Genomic DNA, 18,047 nt, shown 5'->3' on the forward strand with positions numbered 1-18,047 from the left:
CCCCCTTGATCCTACACCTCTCCCTCTGTTAGAAGACATGCCACTGATTGCACTTCCCTCTGACACCTCCCACTCCCTGAAAAAGCATCTCAGCTGCTTCAGCAACCACCAACACCTCAGCGGAGATCAGGAGCAAACCCACTAATGTGTAACATGTGGGGAACATTTTAAATGACAATCAGAACCAAATTGTTTTATTGAAATCCAGTCAGGAGTTAGGGAGGGCTTGAGACAGAGAAATAAAACAGCACAAGAATACATGAATAAGACAGAAATGCAATGAATCAAGTAATAATTATCATAAAAATAAAATATTACATCCTCAAAAGGCATAAGCTAGATTCAGAGCATTAAAAACAGATACAAAGAGACAGATACTTAAAGACAGCCAAACATTTATTGCCTTTCTTTAGTTCCTTTATACCACTCCCAAAATGATGAAATAGAGACAACAGTTGTACATTTAAAAACAAAAATTCAGGAAGAGCACAGGAGCAAACTGGGAGAAATTCAAAGAATAATTAAAGATGACAAGAAAAAAAATTGGATAGGGGAGAAAAACAAAAACTTAGTTTTACCAAAGACTGCTAAGACCTAAAATTTCTTAGTCAGATAAGGTCTCTCACCCTTCACTCTGTTAATCCCTAGGAGGTGGTTTTGGTTTTGGTTTTAACCAGACCCTTCTGCACCAGACAGCGATAATATTCCTGAATGTAAGTGTAAACACATTTCCAGTCGGGCTCCTTCATCCGCACCATATCTTCCACATCCAGTAGCTGTGGGCAGTCTGCAAGCTTCCTATGGGGCCAGAGAGAGGGTCAAACGAGAGAGAGGAGACGGGACACAGCAGGGAACAGAGGAGAGAGGGAGAAAAAAAAAGCAAGAAAAAAAACAAAAGAAAACATAAATTACATTCATTCAGTGACATACAATGAACAAAAAGAAAAAACATGCTTCATGATACACAACAGCAATAACACTGTGCTCAATACGAATCCACTGAACATGGAATGTAGCACATGACATGAACATGGTAACTACATCAAAAGCAATGGTTCTGGTGAACAATGGGGGAAATGTGTAACTGTTTGAAGAACATATGACATTTATGAGTGTATTAGCGATGATAGTGCACAAAAGACCAACAAAGAAAGTTAAATAAATAAATTAAAAGTTTGGATAACTAAAGAGCATTCTGTGGAAAAGCAAATAAAAACTCAGCAAAAAACAGAATTTGAAATCTAGTCAGTCAATGAACAGTAACAGTTCTACCTTTTCCTCCCCACAAAAGAAACAGGTTGTAGCACAGTGGTATCTATTAGAAAGCCCACAGGGCCAAAAAACAGCCCCAATCAACATGTTGCTGTGACCCAATGATTCAATCCAGAATACCATATCTGTGTCAGTTTCCAGGGTTAGTTCATTCTCTTTTAAAAAATAAATGAATGAAGCCCACTGTTCTACCAGAGAAATAATTGTTAACGCGTGGTTGAGCAGAACTGGATGAGCAACATGCCTTCTAGTTTGCAATAAAAATAGGCAGATGCAGCTGTGGACGTTTAATCTTCTCACAGTGAGAAATAAACAAAACCCTGAACACATTTTACATTTTGGCCATGCAGTAATAGAACATAAATATAAAATGAGGGAGAGAGAGAAAGACAGACAGAGACAGAGAGATAGAGAGAAGAGAATGATTTAGCATTCCAAAGTCTCTAATACGCCCTGCTCCACAAGCATAAACGACAGGATCAGAATCTTTCCTTGAGGACACAAAATTCTGCAATAAAGAGGATGATGCTCCTAAGAGTCATTGACTCCTCTCCCTATAGGACACACACTAAAATTTAATGAAAGGCAAGTTTCTCAGTTAAGGCAGAGAGCTTAGAGCAGGTTATCCTGTGAAGATTGTTTTAGGGGAGGGGCGAGGGGCTAGGGGCTAGGTTAAAAATTCAAAGAGCAACTTCCATTATCTACATTTCTTAAAAGAACCAATTTTAGATGAGTACTTTGTTCTCATGTTCAAATGTAGCTGTCATAATTTTCAAATAAGAGTTTTGTAATGATGAGGTGTCAATTATAGAACTCACTACAGATATTTTCTTAAATAATACATGTTGGGAGATAGCAATGATGGGCATTCCAACTGATCCATTACAAAGACCTGTGGCATTCATAACCCCTTCCCCTTCTCTTGCTCTCCAGCACCATTAAGAATGGAGTTATATCGGTATCGACAGCACACAGAAAAGAGCCATTTGGCAATTTCCTACATCAGCAGAATTGAATTCAGGATGCATCTCCATGATATAGCATGTTCCAGCATTCCTGAGAGTAGACTTCAAGGATGCCACTGCTTGCATAGTCGTCCTTGACTTAAAGTTAGTAAGTAACATTTTCTGAGACTCTAATATTAGTCTTCATTATTTATCTTGAACGAGAAAGCCACTTTCCTTCAGAAACACATCTGATACATTTATTTCAGACTGCAGCCAGCTTTGGACACTGAACTATCCATTTTTAAACACAAATAGATTCTTCTGTAGTTTTTAGTTTAAAATGGAGGGTTCTTGGAACACCAGTTAATAATTACACTCATGATGGTGGCCTGCAACTAATCCACTTCATTCGATTTAATCTGGTACTATACTGAATACAAGAACTGCATATGGCTTCCCTGACACAATAAACAGGGACAAGAGTTTTACAGCATCACAATTTGCTCAATCTTGAACATCATTTATACTTAATTTATTTTGGGATGGAAAATAATGAAACATGTTCAATTTATTTTCAGTTGTCCTTCATTTTCCTGGAATCTTTAACCACTTAATTCTGACCATTTAAAACTAATTTTTAAATACATCCTTGGAGTTTTGAACACATCCATATGTACAGTAACAGTATTTCTTGATGAAATAAAAACATCCTCAAGTTAAACATTGGGCAAAGTAGTGGTGCTCCAACATACTAAAAGGACTCAAGGCCACATCCACAATTCTCCACAGGGCAAGCTTCTAATCTCAGAGTCTATCAAAGTCCTGAGTAAATGCCAGGCACGCCCCTACAAAGGAGTAACCCCCAGCCACCTTTATGCATCTTTCAGTGGTTGGATCAAGTGCATCTGGGACCTTGTAGCAGGTGAAGAGCCATGACACAGGTCTCCTGCTTGCCATCTCAGCTGAGGTATGGTGCATTGCATGGCAAGACTTAAAGATGGGAAAAGCACTCATTTTTAATAATAACACTTGAAGACAGGGGAACAGGCCACTTGAGCAAGGTATTGGAAGGTACATGGCATCCAAGGGACCATAGCCTAATAAGCAGTCAATACCTTGAGGAAGGGATGGAAGAAAATGGCAGAGAAAAATTTGTAGGGGAAAATAAAGGAAAGAGGAGAAAATGTAAGACAGCTTTGAAGAAAAAACAAATTAATCCATACAAGAAGTAATAGTCTCATTCTATCAAGAAATGCTTTTAAAGATTTATAAATTCTACATCAGTAACTTTAAATCATTTTCAAATATTTATTTCCCCCTCTATCTTTACATTGTTCCTGTTACTGCCACCCAGCTGAGATCAGCTAATCCAGTACAGACCAGGAGTTCATATGTCATCTTCCTGGTCTGTATGGTCCAATAACACACTTGGTGGTGCACTAATCCATGTCCTAATGTCGAATATGCTAAGTCACATCTCCTCAATCAAGAATTTATAAAAAACATGAACCCAATTACAACAAAATATTTAATATTACACTTTCTGCGATCATTGATCACCTCACTATTAAAATTTAGCACACTGGTTAAATGAAAAATTGATTATTGAAATCTCCACAAGCTGACAGACAGTGATGAAAGCATTGCCCAGAACATATGCACTATACAGAAAGCTCCAAATGGCCACAGTCAAATGTTCATGGAGTGCTTTTTATAAAGATTAATTATCAGATATATTATAAACATTCTATATGAAATAAATATGGCCTGTGTCCAGGAGTATATCAGTAGCAGTACACACTTCAGAACCCCAGAAAAATCTTTAAGCTTGATTTATCACTTCTAATAATACTGACACATAAAACAAATGCATTATGTAGAAATTTACATGGAGTAACACCACTAAAAATTCCAGAAGGTAAAAAGAAAATAGGGGATAAACCTTAATAAAAGACATTAGTGAGGACTCTACTGAAGTCAGGTCTGTACGAAACCAGGCATGCAGCAATACCAGACTGTATAGATAACAGGCCAGTACCAAAATCAGATCTGAATGGACACAAAGCCTGCATCAAAAGCAGGTCAGCACCAAAATCAAACCTGTACTTACACTATGAGGCCTACCTTTTGCCAATCCACAACCAGAAAGGGAGTAGAGGCTTTGGGCAGACCCTGCTTGCAAACGTATATAGCTGCAGGCTGATCTGCTTGAACATTGTGCAACAGTTTTTTAAATGCAGCGATTAAAAGGTGGACTTTTAATGTCTGGCTTTCATATACAAAAATTATTGGGCATTCACCCCTAAACCAGATAGGTGCCATCCTCTGGCCGACAGCTATTAGGCTTGTATCTGCATGCACCAACACCAAGCTTGCAACCACACAGGCACTAGCCTACACCAACATCAGTTATTAATTCCTTTTACAGCATCCAGTATACCCACTGGTAACTCACTGAGTACAGCATGCACAATGGGTGTCAACTGGTCAGGAATCAACAAATCCTACATTGATGCTACCTTTTCCTGGATGTAAATGAGGTTGCAGCTATACATAGACAAATGGGTTACTTGGTTTCAAAGGAGTTTTATTTCAGTTTTTACATGAGGTAAAACATTTAAAAATACCAACTCTTAAGCACAAGTCTAAGGGCACCCTGCATCAGCAGAGAAGCACCCAGGCTCATTCCATACTCTGCAATAAAAACATCATAATATTATCATATAGACCAAAGATATTTGAGGAGCTGTATAGCAGGATGTTGCACAGCTCCTAAAATGGGTGAGATTATTACATATATTGCACAGGAAGGTGGTTATCCAGTTCCTTGATATATTTATTAGCAGTCTCCTCACATATTAACATTGTTACAGTACATCTTGCTTAACTCTCTTTTTCAGTAAACACACAATAACCACTCTTTGTTCCAGTTGAGTTATGTTTTACAAACCAAAATTTAGTGTAGTTTATTATTTCTTGAGTAGTTATGCTGTTATTACACTTTTAAAATTGAACGCTCTCTCTGTAAAGAGACGCTCAATAATCACTGCTAGAGGCACCACTTTACAAACTCTAAGTTAATACAATGCACGTGAAGCTCAAGAAATGGTACCTACTCTGCCATTGTGAATGCCACCTCGAAGTTGTGCCTGCGATTGCTGGGATTCAATTCTGAGTAGTCAAAGGCCTCAGGGAAGAAGTTATGAACCAGAGCACAGAATGCCATCCCATCACTCCAACTGGAGGAGAAGTTCTGGATGGCCACATGCTGGTGGACAAAGAAAAATGTTAGAGTGAGGTAAGCAGAATGAGGTGAACAGAGGGTCAATTATTTTGAGACGCAGTAATGTAGCATACCTGGTGGTCTATCTCAAACCTAGCAAACCAGCAATGGAAAATATGTATTACTCTCTTTCAAAACTGACAAAGAAGCACAATTGTCCATCAAAGAGGAAATTTTGCTATTAGGCTCCTTTTAAAATCAAACTGCTACAAATTACAGTTAACTTAAATATTAGCAATTGAATATATTCAAGGCTGAGATAGATAGATTTTTGGAGTTAGGGGAATCAAGGGATACGGGGATCGGGCAGGAAAGTGGAGTTGCGGTTGAAGATCAGCCATGATCTTATTGAATGGTGGAGCAGGCTCGAAGGGCCTACTCCTGCTCCTATTTCTTATGTTCTTATGTTCACCCTTTTCTTTTAAAAAAAAATTACATATACAGCAAGTCCAGTTAACAATCAAAAAAATGGCTGGGAAGGAATGGAAGTGATGAAGCTGAATAAAACACAATTGAAATAACAAAATCACTGAATCATCACAGATCAATAACTTTTTAATTTCTCTCATTCTGCAGGTTTAGTAGCCACTCCCAACTTCTTCCCCCAAAGATGTTCTCAGTATTCATAGTTTAAACAAAATATACCATACAAAGAAACAAATTATTTTTTTAAATCATCATTTGTATTATCATTTTTATGGGTCAGATGGTAAGGCTCTCTTGCAGCAACAATGTTATGAACTAAAGAATATTTTTCTGTACGATTCTCTGATCCTACACCACTAATAAAAATAGGGAAGTCCCTGGTGTCATGTCAAAGAAAATGGTTACCTATCTTATTAGGTGCAAAGGATATTTAATACTGAAAATATTAAGGGCGCTAAACTGGGCCGTGTAGTGCCCGTTGTCTCGGCGCTACGCGGTCTCCCGAAGTGCCAAGATGGCATCATGGCTGCGCACGCACGTTTCCAGTGTGATGTTCGCCGGACGCCATCTTGGTATAGGAGTTAGCTCAGGCGCAGATAATGAACGCCGGAAGCGTATAAATTAAGGAGAAAATGGATACAATAAGTGTGCAATGCTGATTTAAAGTGATAGACACCATTGTGGGACTTAACGCTCAAATCAACGCACAGTCTTAACCTCGATCATCTTAGAGTGCGTGGAGGACCCCCACGAGCACTATTTAAAGGGACCATGCAGGATTTACAGGTTAGTGGCTGGATTATTGCTTCTGACTGCCGAGACATTTGTAACTGTTTTTGGAGGTCTCCTATACTTGAATACTAGGACTAGGGGACATAGCCTAACATTTAGACCCAGGACGTGTAGGAGTGAAGTTAGGAAATGCTTCTACACGCAATGAGTGGGAGAAGTTTGGAACGCTCTTCTGCAAACGGCAGTTGATGCTAGCTCAATTGTGAATTCTAAATCTGAGATTGATAGATTTCTGTGAACCAAGGGTATTAAGGGATATGAGGCTATGGAGTTAGGGCACAAGTCCACCATGATCTCATTGAATGGCAGAACAGGCTCTAGAGACTAAATGCCACTGCCACTTGGTGCGCCTTGATATGCGCCACCTTATCCTGCAAGAAAGCGGGACGTGTGTCTAGGTGATGTGCCTGTCATGGTTGAATAGCTGCCACTGTGTGTGTGGCCTGTGAGTTGTGGGTGGGCAGCTTGTAACAGTGGTAATGTGTAAGGGTGAGAGGAAGCATCTGATTGGAAGAGTTGAGTACTGATGGAAAGAGTTTGTTGGTATGTGGGTGATGGGGAGTGCACGGAGCAGTGGATGCGGCTAGTGGTGTAGTTGGTAAGAGACGCCACTTGACAGTTGACCTCACTCACCTTGACTACTCATGTCAAAGCATTGAACTTCTTCCTGCACTGCATCCATGTTCACGATGCTGTGCGCCTAGCATCGACTTCGTCTGCCGCTGCCTTTTGGGTATATGTCTGGGAGGGCCTCTTGCCTACACCCGTGCCCCCCTCCCCTTGCGGATATAGGATAGCCCTCCTTCTGTCCACCTCTTGCACCAAGGCCTCCAGTGCATCAGCAGAGAACCTTGGTGCACATGCTCTCCCAGGCCTGGTTCAAACTCAGATCGGCAGATTGGTGAGGTCTGGCATGCAGATTGGAGAAAGTGGGATTTAGTGGTGCGCAACCTTTATTCAATGTTTTAACATAACTCATCAGTTTGTAATCACAGGGACGGGACCTGCAACTGTGTTTTATGTGTGCGATGTCTGATCTCTGTTCAGACTGTGTGCAAACAGCAGACTGTTATTTTCAGCAAATAACAGGTAGCAGCTTCCTTCATGAGATTTTTAAGGGACAGCCCGCCTTTGAGAGATTGGAGCTCCCCCTGCAGGTGGAAAGTGCAAATCGTTCAACGCTGATTTCCAACTCAGATGAGTCCTCAGGCCTGACAAAAGTATCAACCTGCCTGCGCAGGGGCCATTGGGCGTGGGGTAATAGTGGATCGTGCTACCCCTGCCAAAATCAGGCCCTATCCAAATTTTCCCCTAAACACCTATGTCACTCTCAAACACTTGATTTGAAATTGGGCTTAGTGAGTTTGTATGACATTCCTTTGCTATTTTAACAAACAGGTTAAAGTAGGAGACAGAAGAACTTCATATGAACCTGTTAATGAGCTTGTTAGTAATATTGTACAGAGCAATTCCAATCAAACAAAATGATAAAGGGATCAGATAGGATAGATAGAGAAATTATTTCCTCTGGTGGGTGAATCCAGAACAAGAGTGCATAATCTTAAAATTAGAGCTAGGCCATTTAGCAGTGAAATCAGGAAAACTGAGATTGACAGATTGTTAGGTAAGTCTATCAAGTGATATGGGACAAAGGCGGGTAAATGGAGTTAAGATACAGATCATCCTTTTCTAAATGAATCGCAGAACAGGCTTGAGGGACTGAATGGGCTGCTCCTGTGTTCCAATCTTTTTTTCTCTTTCCTGGTAGAGATGAAATTGAATCATTTTTCTCCCACTGTCACAAAGATTTTCCAAAACTTCCATTTACTTTCTCTAATAAGCTAGAGTGCATGCACACTCACCTCATAACCGCGTGTCTTGGCTCTACACCAGTCGAGCAGCATCTGCTTAATACTGTTAGCATTTGGCACACCACAACTTGAAGACCTCTGCACCTTCACCCTGGCAATGGCTGGATTTCCAGGACTGAAACATATAGAGAGATGAATTTTGGCTATTATAAATGATTAAATCAATTACATTTTGGAGTTTTCCCCAGTCACGGCTACTGGGGGAAAATTGTGCCCACAAAGACTTCAACGTATACACATTCACACTGACCCACACTTTGGATGTAGCTGCTAAAAAAAATTCAAAAGTCTGTAGCAATGATTCATTCTAGTTGCTACGTAGAGTGGCACTGTAAACAATTTCCTGTGATTGACATTTCTAGTGAGATCGTGAATGTACTCAAAAATACTTTTCTTCACAATGTCTAGATAAACCTAGATTTTCCTCTGTGGCAGAGATCCTGTCAGAAGTGCAAGACTTTCACCTGCCCATCTCCCTTCACCCTGACCAGACGGATCTTCTTTAGTAGGCGGACAATGAGCTCCTGGTGGTATTTCCACTAGGTTGTCCATTTCATATGTATGTGGGGGGTGGTGGGGGGGGAAGAGAGGAAAAGGGCATGGTACTTGCCACCAGTGCTGGCTGTAGGAAAAAAACTCCCACTTTGCTGAGAGAAATGAATTGCTCTGTAATTGATTGGAGTAGGCAAGTGGCCCTTTAATTTTTAAATAGTCTTTCCACTGCCTTATCAATGCTGGATGCATTAATGCTGGGAAATACATCAGAAATAAAGAAAGAATGGAACTGAATGGCTCACTGCTGCATTTTTTGCTCCCACACATCCTGAAACTACCTCAAAATAGGCAGAAGACAAGACATAATCTAGGCCAATGGTGACTAGAGAAAATTATCCCCTCATTTATAGCCAGGTGAGAATAAATTGAATCAGTTAAAATTTGGGGATCTGAAAAACAGGATTTCAAATTTGTATTTGAATCTAGGATGTGACAAGTGGTGATCCGCAGGGATCTCTTCTGGGGCCTCAATGTTTCACCATATGTTTCACGAATGGGCAGACTATGGCAAATGGAGTTCAATGTGGGCAAGTGTGAGGTCATCCACTTTGCACCCAAGAGATCACTAAAAGCCAATAGGCAGGTACAAAAAGCAATGCAAAGGGAAGGAAGTTATGCTTCAGTTGTATAGAGCCTCGGTCAGACTCCACCTGGAGTGCTGCATTCAGTTTTGGGCACCACACCTCAGGAAGGATATATTGGCCTTGGAGGAGGAGCAGGGCAGATTCACCAGAATGATACCAGGACTTAGAGGATTAAATTATGAGGACAGATTGCAAAAACTTGGCTTGTATTCCCTTGAGTATAGGAGATTGAAGGGTGATCTGATCGAGGTGTTTAAAATGTTAAATGTATTTGATAGGGTAGATACGGAGAAACTATTTCCTCTGATAGGAGATTCAAGAACAAGGGGACATAATCTTAAAATTAGAGCTCGGTCACTCAGGAAGCACTTTGTCACACAAAGCATAGTAGAATTCTGGAACACTCTCCCCCAAAAGGTTGTGGATGATAGGGCAATTGGAGCTTTCAAGGCTGAGATAGATAGATTTTTGTAAGGTACGGGTATCAAGGGATAGGGAGCAAAGGCAGGTAAATGGAGTTGAGATGCAGATCAGCCATGATCTAATTGAATGGCGGAGCAGGCATAAGGGGATGAATGGCCTACTCCTGCTCCTAATGTTCCTAATATACTTGGATACTCCATCTCAACCATTGTTTTTATATCTAGTATTTACAATGCTAGATCGAATCGGACCAGGAGTAGATCGCATCGGACCAGCACCTACTCCGTCAATGGTAGGGCGTTGGGGAGAGTTATAGAACAAAGAGATCTAGGAGTACAGGTTCATAGCTCCTTGAAAGTGGAGTCACAGGTGGATAGGGTGGTGAAGAAGGCATTCGGCATGCTTGGTTTCATTGGTCAGAACATTGAATACAGGAGTTAGGATGTCTTGTTGAAGTTGTACAAGACATTAGTAAGGCCACACTTGGAATACTGTGTACAGTTCTGGTCACCCTATTATAGAAAGGATATTATTAAACTAGAAAGAGTGCAGAAAAGATTTACTAGGATGCTACCGGGACTTGATGGTTTGACTTATAGGGAGAGGTTAGATAGACTGGGACTTTTTTCCCTGGAGAGTAGGAGGTTAAGGGGTGATCTTATAGAAGTCTATAAAATAATGAGGGGCATAGATAAGGTAGATAGTCAAAATCTTTTCCCAAAGGTAGGGGAGTCTATAACGAGGGGACATAGATTTAAGGTGAGAGGGGAGAGATACAAAAGGGTCCAGAGGGGCAATTTTTTCACTCAAAGGGTGGTGAGTGTCTGGAACGAGCTGCCAGAGGCAGTAGTAGAGGCGGGTACAATTTTGTCTTTTAAAAAGCATTTGGACAGTTACATGGGTAAGATGGGTATAGAGGGATATGGGCCAAGTGCAGGCAATTGGGACTAACTTAGTGGTATAAACTGGGCGACATGGACATGTTGGGCCGAAGGGCCTGTTTCCATGTTGTAAACTTCTATGATTCTAATATATATACCATGGATGAAAGAGGGTTCAGTAAAGATGGGGTATAAGGATTGTTTTAATAATTAGCACAGGCAGGTAAATAGAAAGCAGTGGGATGTGGAATCAAGAAAACAACATGTGTAATGACATCAGAAGATTGAAATTACATGCTTAATTGCTTTAAAAAAGATAAAAATCAAGGCACAGAACTAATCATTAACAGCAGTTGAAAATAGCTCAGGAGATAGATAACAAGTGAAGAAAATCAACCTATCTTAGCACGTGACATTCGTGCTGCCTGGTGATTTACCTGATTGCTGTGTGCAGCCAGCCGTACCTGTGCTATTGAGTGGCTGCTTACAAGCAGGGGGCCCAGATATCGCAAGCAGCTAGCACCACCTAAAGGCAGCCTGCACCCCATAAAGGGGAAGTGCAGTGTCTGCAGGAAGTGTGGAAGTCAATTAGGAAGTGAATCTGTGCTGCAATATAGTGCAGCATGGTGATGATGGGACCTCTGGAATTTTTAATGGGCAATAACTGGGCTGCTCAACGTTTGCAGGACTCTGATATTTGCAAAATATAAGATATGGGTCAGCACGGAGTCTGAACGGAGATCAGACATTGCACACGTAAAACACAGATGCAGGTCCCATCCCTATATTTACAAACTGTTGAGTTATGTTAAAACTTGGATTAAAGGTTGAACATTACTAAATCCCACATCCTCCAATCTGCACGCCAGACCTCACTAATCTTTCGATCTGAGTTTGTTCCGGGCCTGCGAGGGAGCGTGCACCAAGGTTCTCTGATGATGCACTGGAGGCCATGGTGCAAAAGGTGAACAGAAGGAAGGTCATTCTATATCCACAGAGGGGGCAAGAGGCCCTCCAGACATATGCTCCCGAGGTAGTGGGAGGCAGTAGGGGACAAAGCCAGACGCATAGCACCACAAACATGGATGCAGTGCAGGAAGAAGTTCAATGCTTTGACACAAGTGGTCAAGGTGAGTGAGTTTAACTGTCAAGTGGCATATCTTACCAACTGCACCACTAGCTGCATCCACTGCTCCACGCACTATCCCCCCTCTCACAACAAACTCTTTCAATCAGTACTCAACTCTTCCAATCAGATGCTTCCTCTCACCCTCACACATTACCACTTTTGCAAGCAGCACACCCACAACTCACACACACTGGCAGCTATTCAACCATGACAGGCACATCACCGACACACGTCCCGTTTTCTTGCAGGAGAAGATGGCACATAACAGGAGGCAGCAAGTGGCAGTGGCTCCATGGAACATAAACCTGCTGTCCTCTCTCAGGATGACAGCATTTCTCTCCCACTCCTGCCACTCCACCAGTGCCCTTGCTGTTGCATGTCAGCTAGCTAGCCCACTCCCTGTAGCATATTGAAACTTTATTATAGGAATTTAGGAACAGGAGTAGACCATTTAGCCCCTCGAGCCGGTTCCACCATTCAATGAGATCATGGCTGATCTGTGACCTAACTCTATATACCCGCCTTAGCCCCATATCCTTTAACACCTTTGATTAACAAAAATCTATCAATCTCAGATTTAAAATTAACAACTGAGCCTAGCATCAACCGCCGTTTCCTGAAGAGCGTTCCAAAGTTCTACCACCCTTTGCATGTAGAAGTGTTTCCTAACTTCACTCCTGCATGTCCTGGCTCTAATTTTTAGGCTATGTCCCCTAGTCCTAGTATTCAAGTATAGGAGACTTCCAAAAACAGGTACAAATGCATCAGCAGCCAGAAGCAATAATCCAGCAACAAACCTGTAACTCCTGCATGTCTCTTTAAATAGTACTGGTGGGGCGGGGGGGAGGGGTGGTCCTTCATGCTATTTAATGTTAATTGTATCCATGTGATTTATATCAATTAGTGTTAATTATATTCAGGTGGTGAGTATCAATTGGGGACTCTCTTGTATCCATTTATAGGAGGGAGCTTTTCTAGGGGGTGCACGATGTGTAAGGGGGAGCTCTAAGAATAAAGGCTTGGAAGCAACTGAAGATTAGGCTCTAGTACTCTATCCTTCACCAGCTGGCTATCCGACCTTTTACATTTAAGACCTGTTCAGCTGTGCGAGGTTAAGACAGTGCGTTGGCTGGAGTGTTGAGTTCCAAAATCACATCTGTCCCTTAAATCAGTGTTGAACATTGATTTACCACATATTCTCCCTACTTTACATGGTGCTGGTGTTTGTTATCTGCACGTGCGCGAACACCTTTACCAATATGGTGTCCAGCGCATGTCACACTAGAAGTGTGCGCACGCATTCCAGACGCCATTTTGGGTCCTTAGGAGTCCGCGTAGCGCCTATAACAACAGGCGTTACGAACTCAATTTAGACCCCCATAGTCCTATAAAACAGTAGTCAACTGTTTCTTCCATTATTTCAGAATTTTTGCTTCTGAAATTATATTCCATTAAGTTGATTCTGCACCAAAAATAATAAAGTTTCCTCAGGCAATGCGGCAATGATGTGTTGTTCCTTGCATTTTTGAGTCTTAGCATAAAAGACCCACCATATGAGATTTTCAGCATCTTGCTTTCACAAATATTATACATTCAACATGGCAAAAAAATCATTTAAAAGCCAGGTTCTTTCTAAGTGTCCTACCTTCCACCTTCCTTTTCTAGTTTCTCAATCAATGCCTTCCGTGCCTGTGTTCCTGAAGTGCGTGGCAGCGTTTGTGACCTCATCACCTCTTTCCGCTTTTCAGCCTGTTTCCTCTCAAGTGCTGACACGCTGCTAGATCGTGCATCATCTTCTCTGTCAAAAATACTGGTAAAGAAAACCATAAAATGATCAAATTCCCAAATGCAGATAGTTCTACAAGTTTACCCAGTGAATAGCTGAGCTATGTAGACCATGACATTCCTTGGTTTGGTCCCTAGTTTGTGTTAAGATGATCTTGGCCAGTTTGGTTACAATTGGTCTCAGTGCCCATGGGCTAGAGAGAGGTAAACTGGCCAGGTTCCTATATCTGATCACTATTCAGGAACTCCTGCTGGAACTACGTGTGTGTGGATGTTAGGTGAGGATAGCATCTGCCAGTGCCATGCTGGAACTGGTTGCCAAGAGAAGCACAGAGCTAGTCCTGTGGCAACTCACATGCCACAACCTTGACCCCTTCCTTCACAGACCAACAGGTCTCAGTTTATTTACTATTTCATTCTGAAGATAAAAAGTCACTTCTCACCTGCCAACTTTTTTCGCTGAAGTGCTGCTGGAACTAAAGGAGGACTTGGTCTGGACAACAGTTGTTCCACCTGCTGAGAGAGAAACAATTAAAGTGGTCAAATTTTGTCTGATGACGCTCCTGTGAAGCGCCTTGGGACGTTTTTATGACATTAAAGGCACTATATAAATGCAAGCTGTTGTTGTTGTCTCAGTCAAGGGATGAAATTGCCAAATATTCAAAAACTCCCATTAGCACTGGATCCTTAATACATGATTAGCTGATCCTTTTCTCCACGGCTCTGTAACCAGTTGCTACAAGGTATATGACAGCACTCTGGGGGGCACTGACTGACATTTTCCTCTGCTTGCCAGCTCCCTGGCAATCTGAATGATAAATAGAACTTGCGGTGTGGAAAATCATAATACCTATGCTTTTAATCAATCAATGCAAAAGTAAAACTTCTTCATCATTCACATTTTTAACTTCAAGGGAACAGACTGTACATTCTGTCCTCTGCATAACAAGATAGTGAGAGCACTGCCCCTAAAAATGAACAAGCTGTGCTGCTTAGCCTTAATCCAACTGTTGACATCTAGGGGTCTTGGGGATGGGATGGGATCACTTTCCAAATCAGTTTGGATCTATAAGTCATGATTTCCAAATTAATGCCCACATCAGCTCAGGGTTTCACATGAATTCTAATTTGTTCATATGCCAGTCTGACCTGGCAGTGGACTCAAGACCAATCCTTTGTTCCAGACATCTTTGCATCAGTGACCACATCTAACTGATTCCACCTGGTGTCTGATATTTTCAATGCTTCACTTTAGGTAAAGAAGACAAAAGTTTCTGCCACGGAGATGCTTCCCTCTAAGAGCACACAGTATAATCACGGCAGTTGCGCTGAATCCACCCACATGCATTTGAAATAAGCCACTGGATCTCTGTTCTAACATGGTATTGCTTGTACTGAATCATATCAGTATTTATACTGGATGCTACAAAAATCTGAAATCATTGCTATTTATTATAGTTTCTAGTCTTTTCAATCCAGTCTTGAATCATTGAATAAATCAAATAACGGAAAGGTCGACTAAACAGAAGCAAGGTTCAGGGATCCCCCTCTTATTTCATTCCCACAAATCTTCTCATCTTCTCTTTCTTTCTCCTGTCACTGACTTATTTGGGTTACGTTTACATATGTGCCCCCTGACTTTCAACTCCCTGCCCAAGTAATCATTCTTGATACGTCAGCCTAGTCAGTAAGTACAGTGAGTGTTGTCAGACTATTCACTTGTGGAGAGTATCATAACAAAGCCTGATCATATCCTCACCTGATTGTCTCACACAATTTTTAGCAGGGTCACTAAACTGCATTAAGGGGCAGTAACTCTGCCGATATTTTGCTCTCCCAACCATGGGTTCTGAGGCCAACTGCAGCATCCCAACAGCTGCCTTTGCTAAAAGTGAAGATCAAACCTGGGATCTTCCTGGTTTGTGCAACTAAGATCCACATTAAGCAGTGCACTTACCAACTGAGATGTTGGGAGAGCTTTGTTCCATTTGAATACTATTTCCTATCCCAAGACCCTGTTATTTCAGATGTAGCAGAATTGAACATAGTTCAAGAGTTCATATTAGTCCAGCTTATTCTGCTTACCATCATTTTTCTTTATAACGCTGGACTCCACAGTGGTAGTTCGTAAAGTTCTGTTGCCACCGTCTGAAAGACCAGAATAATTTTCAGTAATTCTGGACATTACAAGGGAATTAATATTGACCCAACATCACCAAAACTGAGCTTAGATTTTTTAAATTGAGAAATGTAGATAGATGAAGGGTTCTAGTCCATAGTGCATCAAGCTTGAAAAGAGAAAGGGAGAAGACAAAGAAATTCAAGAAGAGGTGTTGAGGTAACACCAAGTTCCAGTTTTAAAAGCTTGTAGCTTATAAGAGGAATGGAAGACTGAGCAAGGTAAATAACCATTCCATAGTTTTGAGATCCTGAGAAAGAATGAACTCGATGAGATGGTGTGGTGAGTCCAATATAATGAAGAAATAGGGAGAAGGAATGTTAGGAATTTCTTTTGATGTCATAATCACAAGGCAGGTTCAGATGAAGAAGGTCTTTCAGCCCATTTGATTTCCTCCTTTTGCAATAACAACTCTACTTTCTTTCCATTACAGCCCCTAGCTGTTTCTTAAATGAGTCCAGTGGTCTTTACCATACTTCCTGGTAATCCATTCCAGCTGTAAATCACCCTCTGCGTAAACTAAATTTGCCCTTCACTCTCAACCGTGTCCTCTCGTCCTGGTCTATCTGACAATACTTTTCAGGTTTACTTTCCCTAGCTCATTAACAATCTTATCCACCTCTACAAGTTCCTTCTAAAATGTTTCTTTTCAAGGCTCCAGAGCCCTGGCTGCCTCGTAGATTACCCTTCTGACAGCATTATTCTCCTGTACAGTGCCTCTATGTCCCCTTATGTTCCAAGGACCAGAACTGTACTCCAAATGTAGACTGACCAGGGTACTGTAGAGCTTCAACCTGTTGTCTGGGCTTTCAGCTCAACTGATTTCACATTATAATCCAGCATTCTACTTGCTTTGTTTATTTCCCCCACCTCATATTGGCGAACAATGAGTCAAGTAACACCCCTAAGTCTCTTTCAACATGTCCTTTGGTAAGTTCTATGCCATCCACGAAGTACATGTCTATGCTATTATTAATTCATATGTACGATAACATGCATTTGTTTGCACTGAGCTTCAGCTGCTACTGATGAGAAGAGGTGCAAACCTGGTCAAGCATTCCATGTGCCATCTGGCTGCCTCCTCTGAGTGTGCAGTCCTCCCTAGCCTGGCGTTAAATGCAAATTAACTACTTTGCATTGAGAATGTGATTTCCAGTCAACTATATATACCAGAAACCTTAGAAATCATAGCACGGACCCTTGGAGCAATCTATGCATATTGTCCCCCATTGCGCCTCTCTCTTACGACTATCCTCTGCTTTTTTGTCTTTTGCCAGTTACTAATCCATGTTTTACCCTTTATACCCACGGATCTTAGTTTGTAAAGGTACCTTTCAAGTGGTACTTTATCAAAGGCTATTTGCAAGGCAAGGTACACTGTGTCATATAAGCTTCTTCCTCACAGTTTAGGACGTCACCTCTTGAAAAAGTTTTACGACATTAAATCTCTGTCACATCGCATCAAATCGATCTGTCAAATTCAGTAACATAAGTATAATATATTGTAACATCTAATTTATTGGTCAATTGAGGATATGGTCATATCCATAAACTACGTCAAGTGTTCTACCATGAACTGAAAAACAGCAAACATTCTTGTGGTGGGAAGAAAAAGTGGTACAAAGTCATCTTAAAAAAACTTCAAGCCAAGTAATGTCTCCACTGATAACTGGGGGGAGGTGGATAGGCTGTGATGCCATGTCACCCTACTTGCTAGTACATCATTTTGAAAACAAACATCTGTGGAAGTTGGCCACAAAGTGAGGAAACAGTAAAACCACAACCAACTTCCAACTGACTCTAATCAGACCATCCTAAACTACAACCAGTACAAGACCACCTGCGGTTTTTGGATTGGGCTCGGCAGATGCATTGGAAGACCGTAGAAACTTCTGAAGCTCCAGTTATCCTTAATATGAA

At 41.3% G+C, this 18,047-nt stretch overlaps 1 protein-coding gene across 7 annotated transcripts in view; it reads right to left on the reverse strand.

Annotated features, from left to right (window-relative positions):
* smtnb (smoothelin b) overlaps positions 1 to 18,047 on the reverse strand; it is a 314,089-nt gene that overhangs the window by 21,252 nt on the left and 274,790 nt on the right. For 2 of the 7 annotated variants that reach the window (XM_068005955.1, XM_068005962.1), the window contains 6 exons: positions 16,034 to 16,096; positions 14,392 to 14,464; positions 13,809 to 13,973; positions 8,583 to 8,706; positions 5,336 to 5,487; positions 627 to 798 (listed from right to left, as the gene is read on the reverse strand). In XM_068005955.1, coding sequence (XP_067862056.1) covers positions 645 to 798; positions 5,336 to 5,487; positions 8,583 to 8,706; positions 13,809 to 13,973; positions 14,392 to 14,464; positions 16,034 to 16,096 — 731 coding nt within the window. In that variant the 3' untranslated portion in view covers positions 627 to 644. Of the gene's footprint in view, positions 1 to 378; positions 799 to 5,335; positions 5,488 to 8,582; positions 8,707 to 13,808; positions 13,974 to 14,391; positions 14,465 to 16,033; positions 16,097 to 18,047 lie in introns of those variants that run through there. The other 5 variants (XM_068005957.1, XM_068005956.1, XM_068005958.1 and 2 more) reach the window with 5 other exon arrangements.

The sequence above is a fragment of the Heptranchias perlo genome, chromosome 25, assembly GCF_035084215.1.
Source record: "Heptranchias perlo isolate sHepPer1 chromosome 25, sHepPer1.hap1, whole genome shotgun sequence".
NCBI classification, from domain to species: Eukaryota; Metazoa; Chordata; class Chondrichthyes; order Hexanchiformes; family Hexanchidae; genus Heptranchias; species Heptranchias perlo.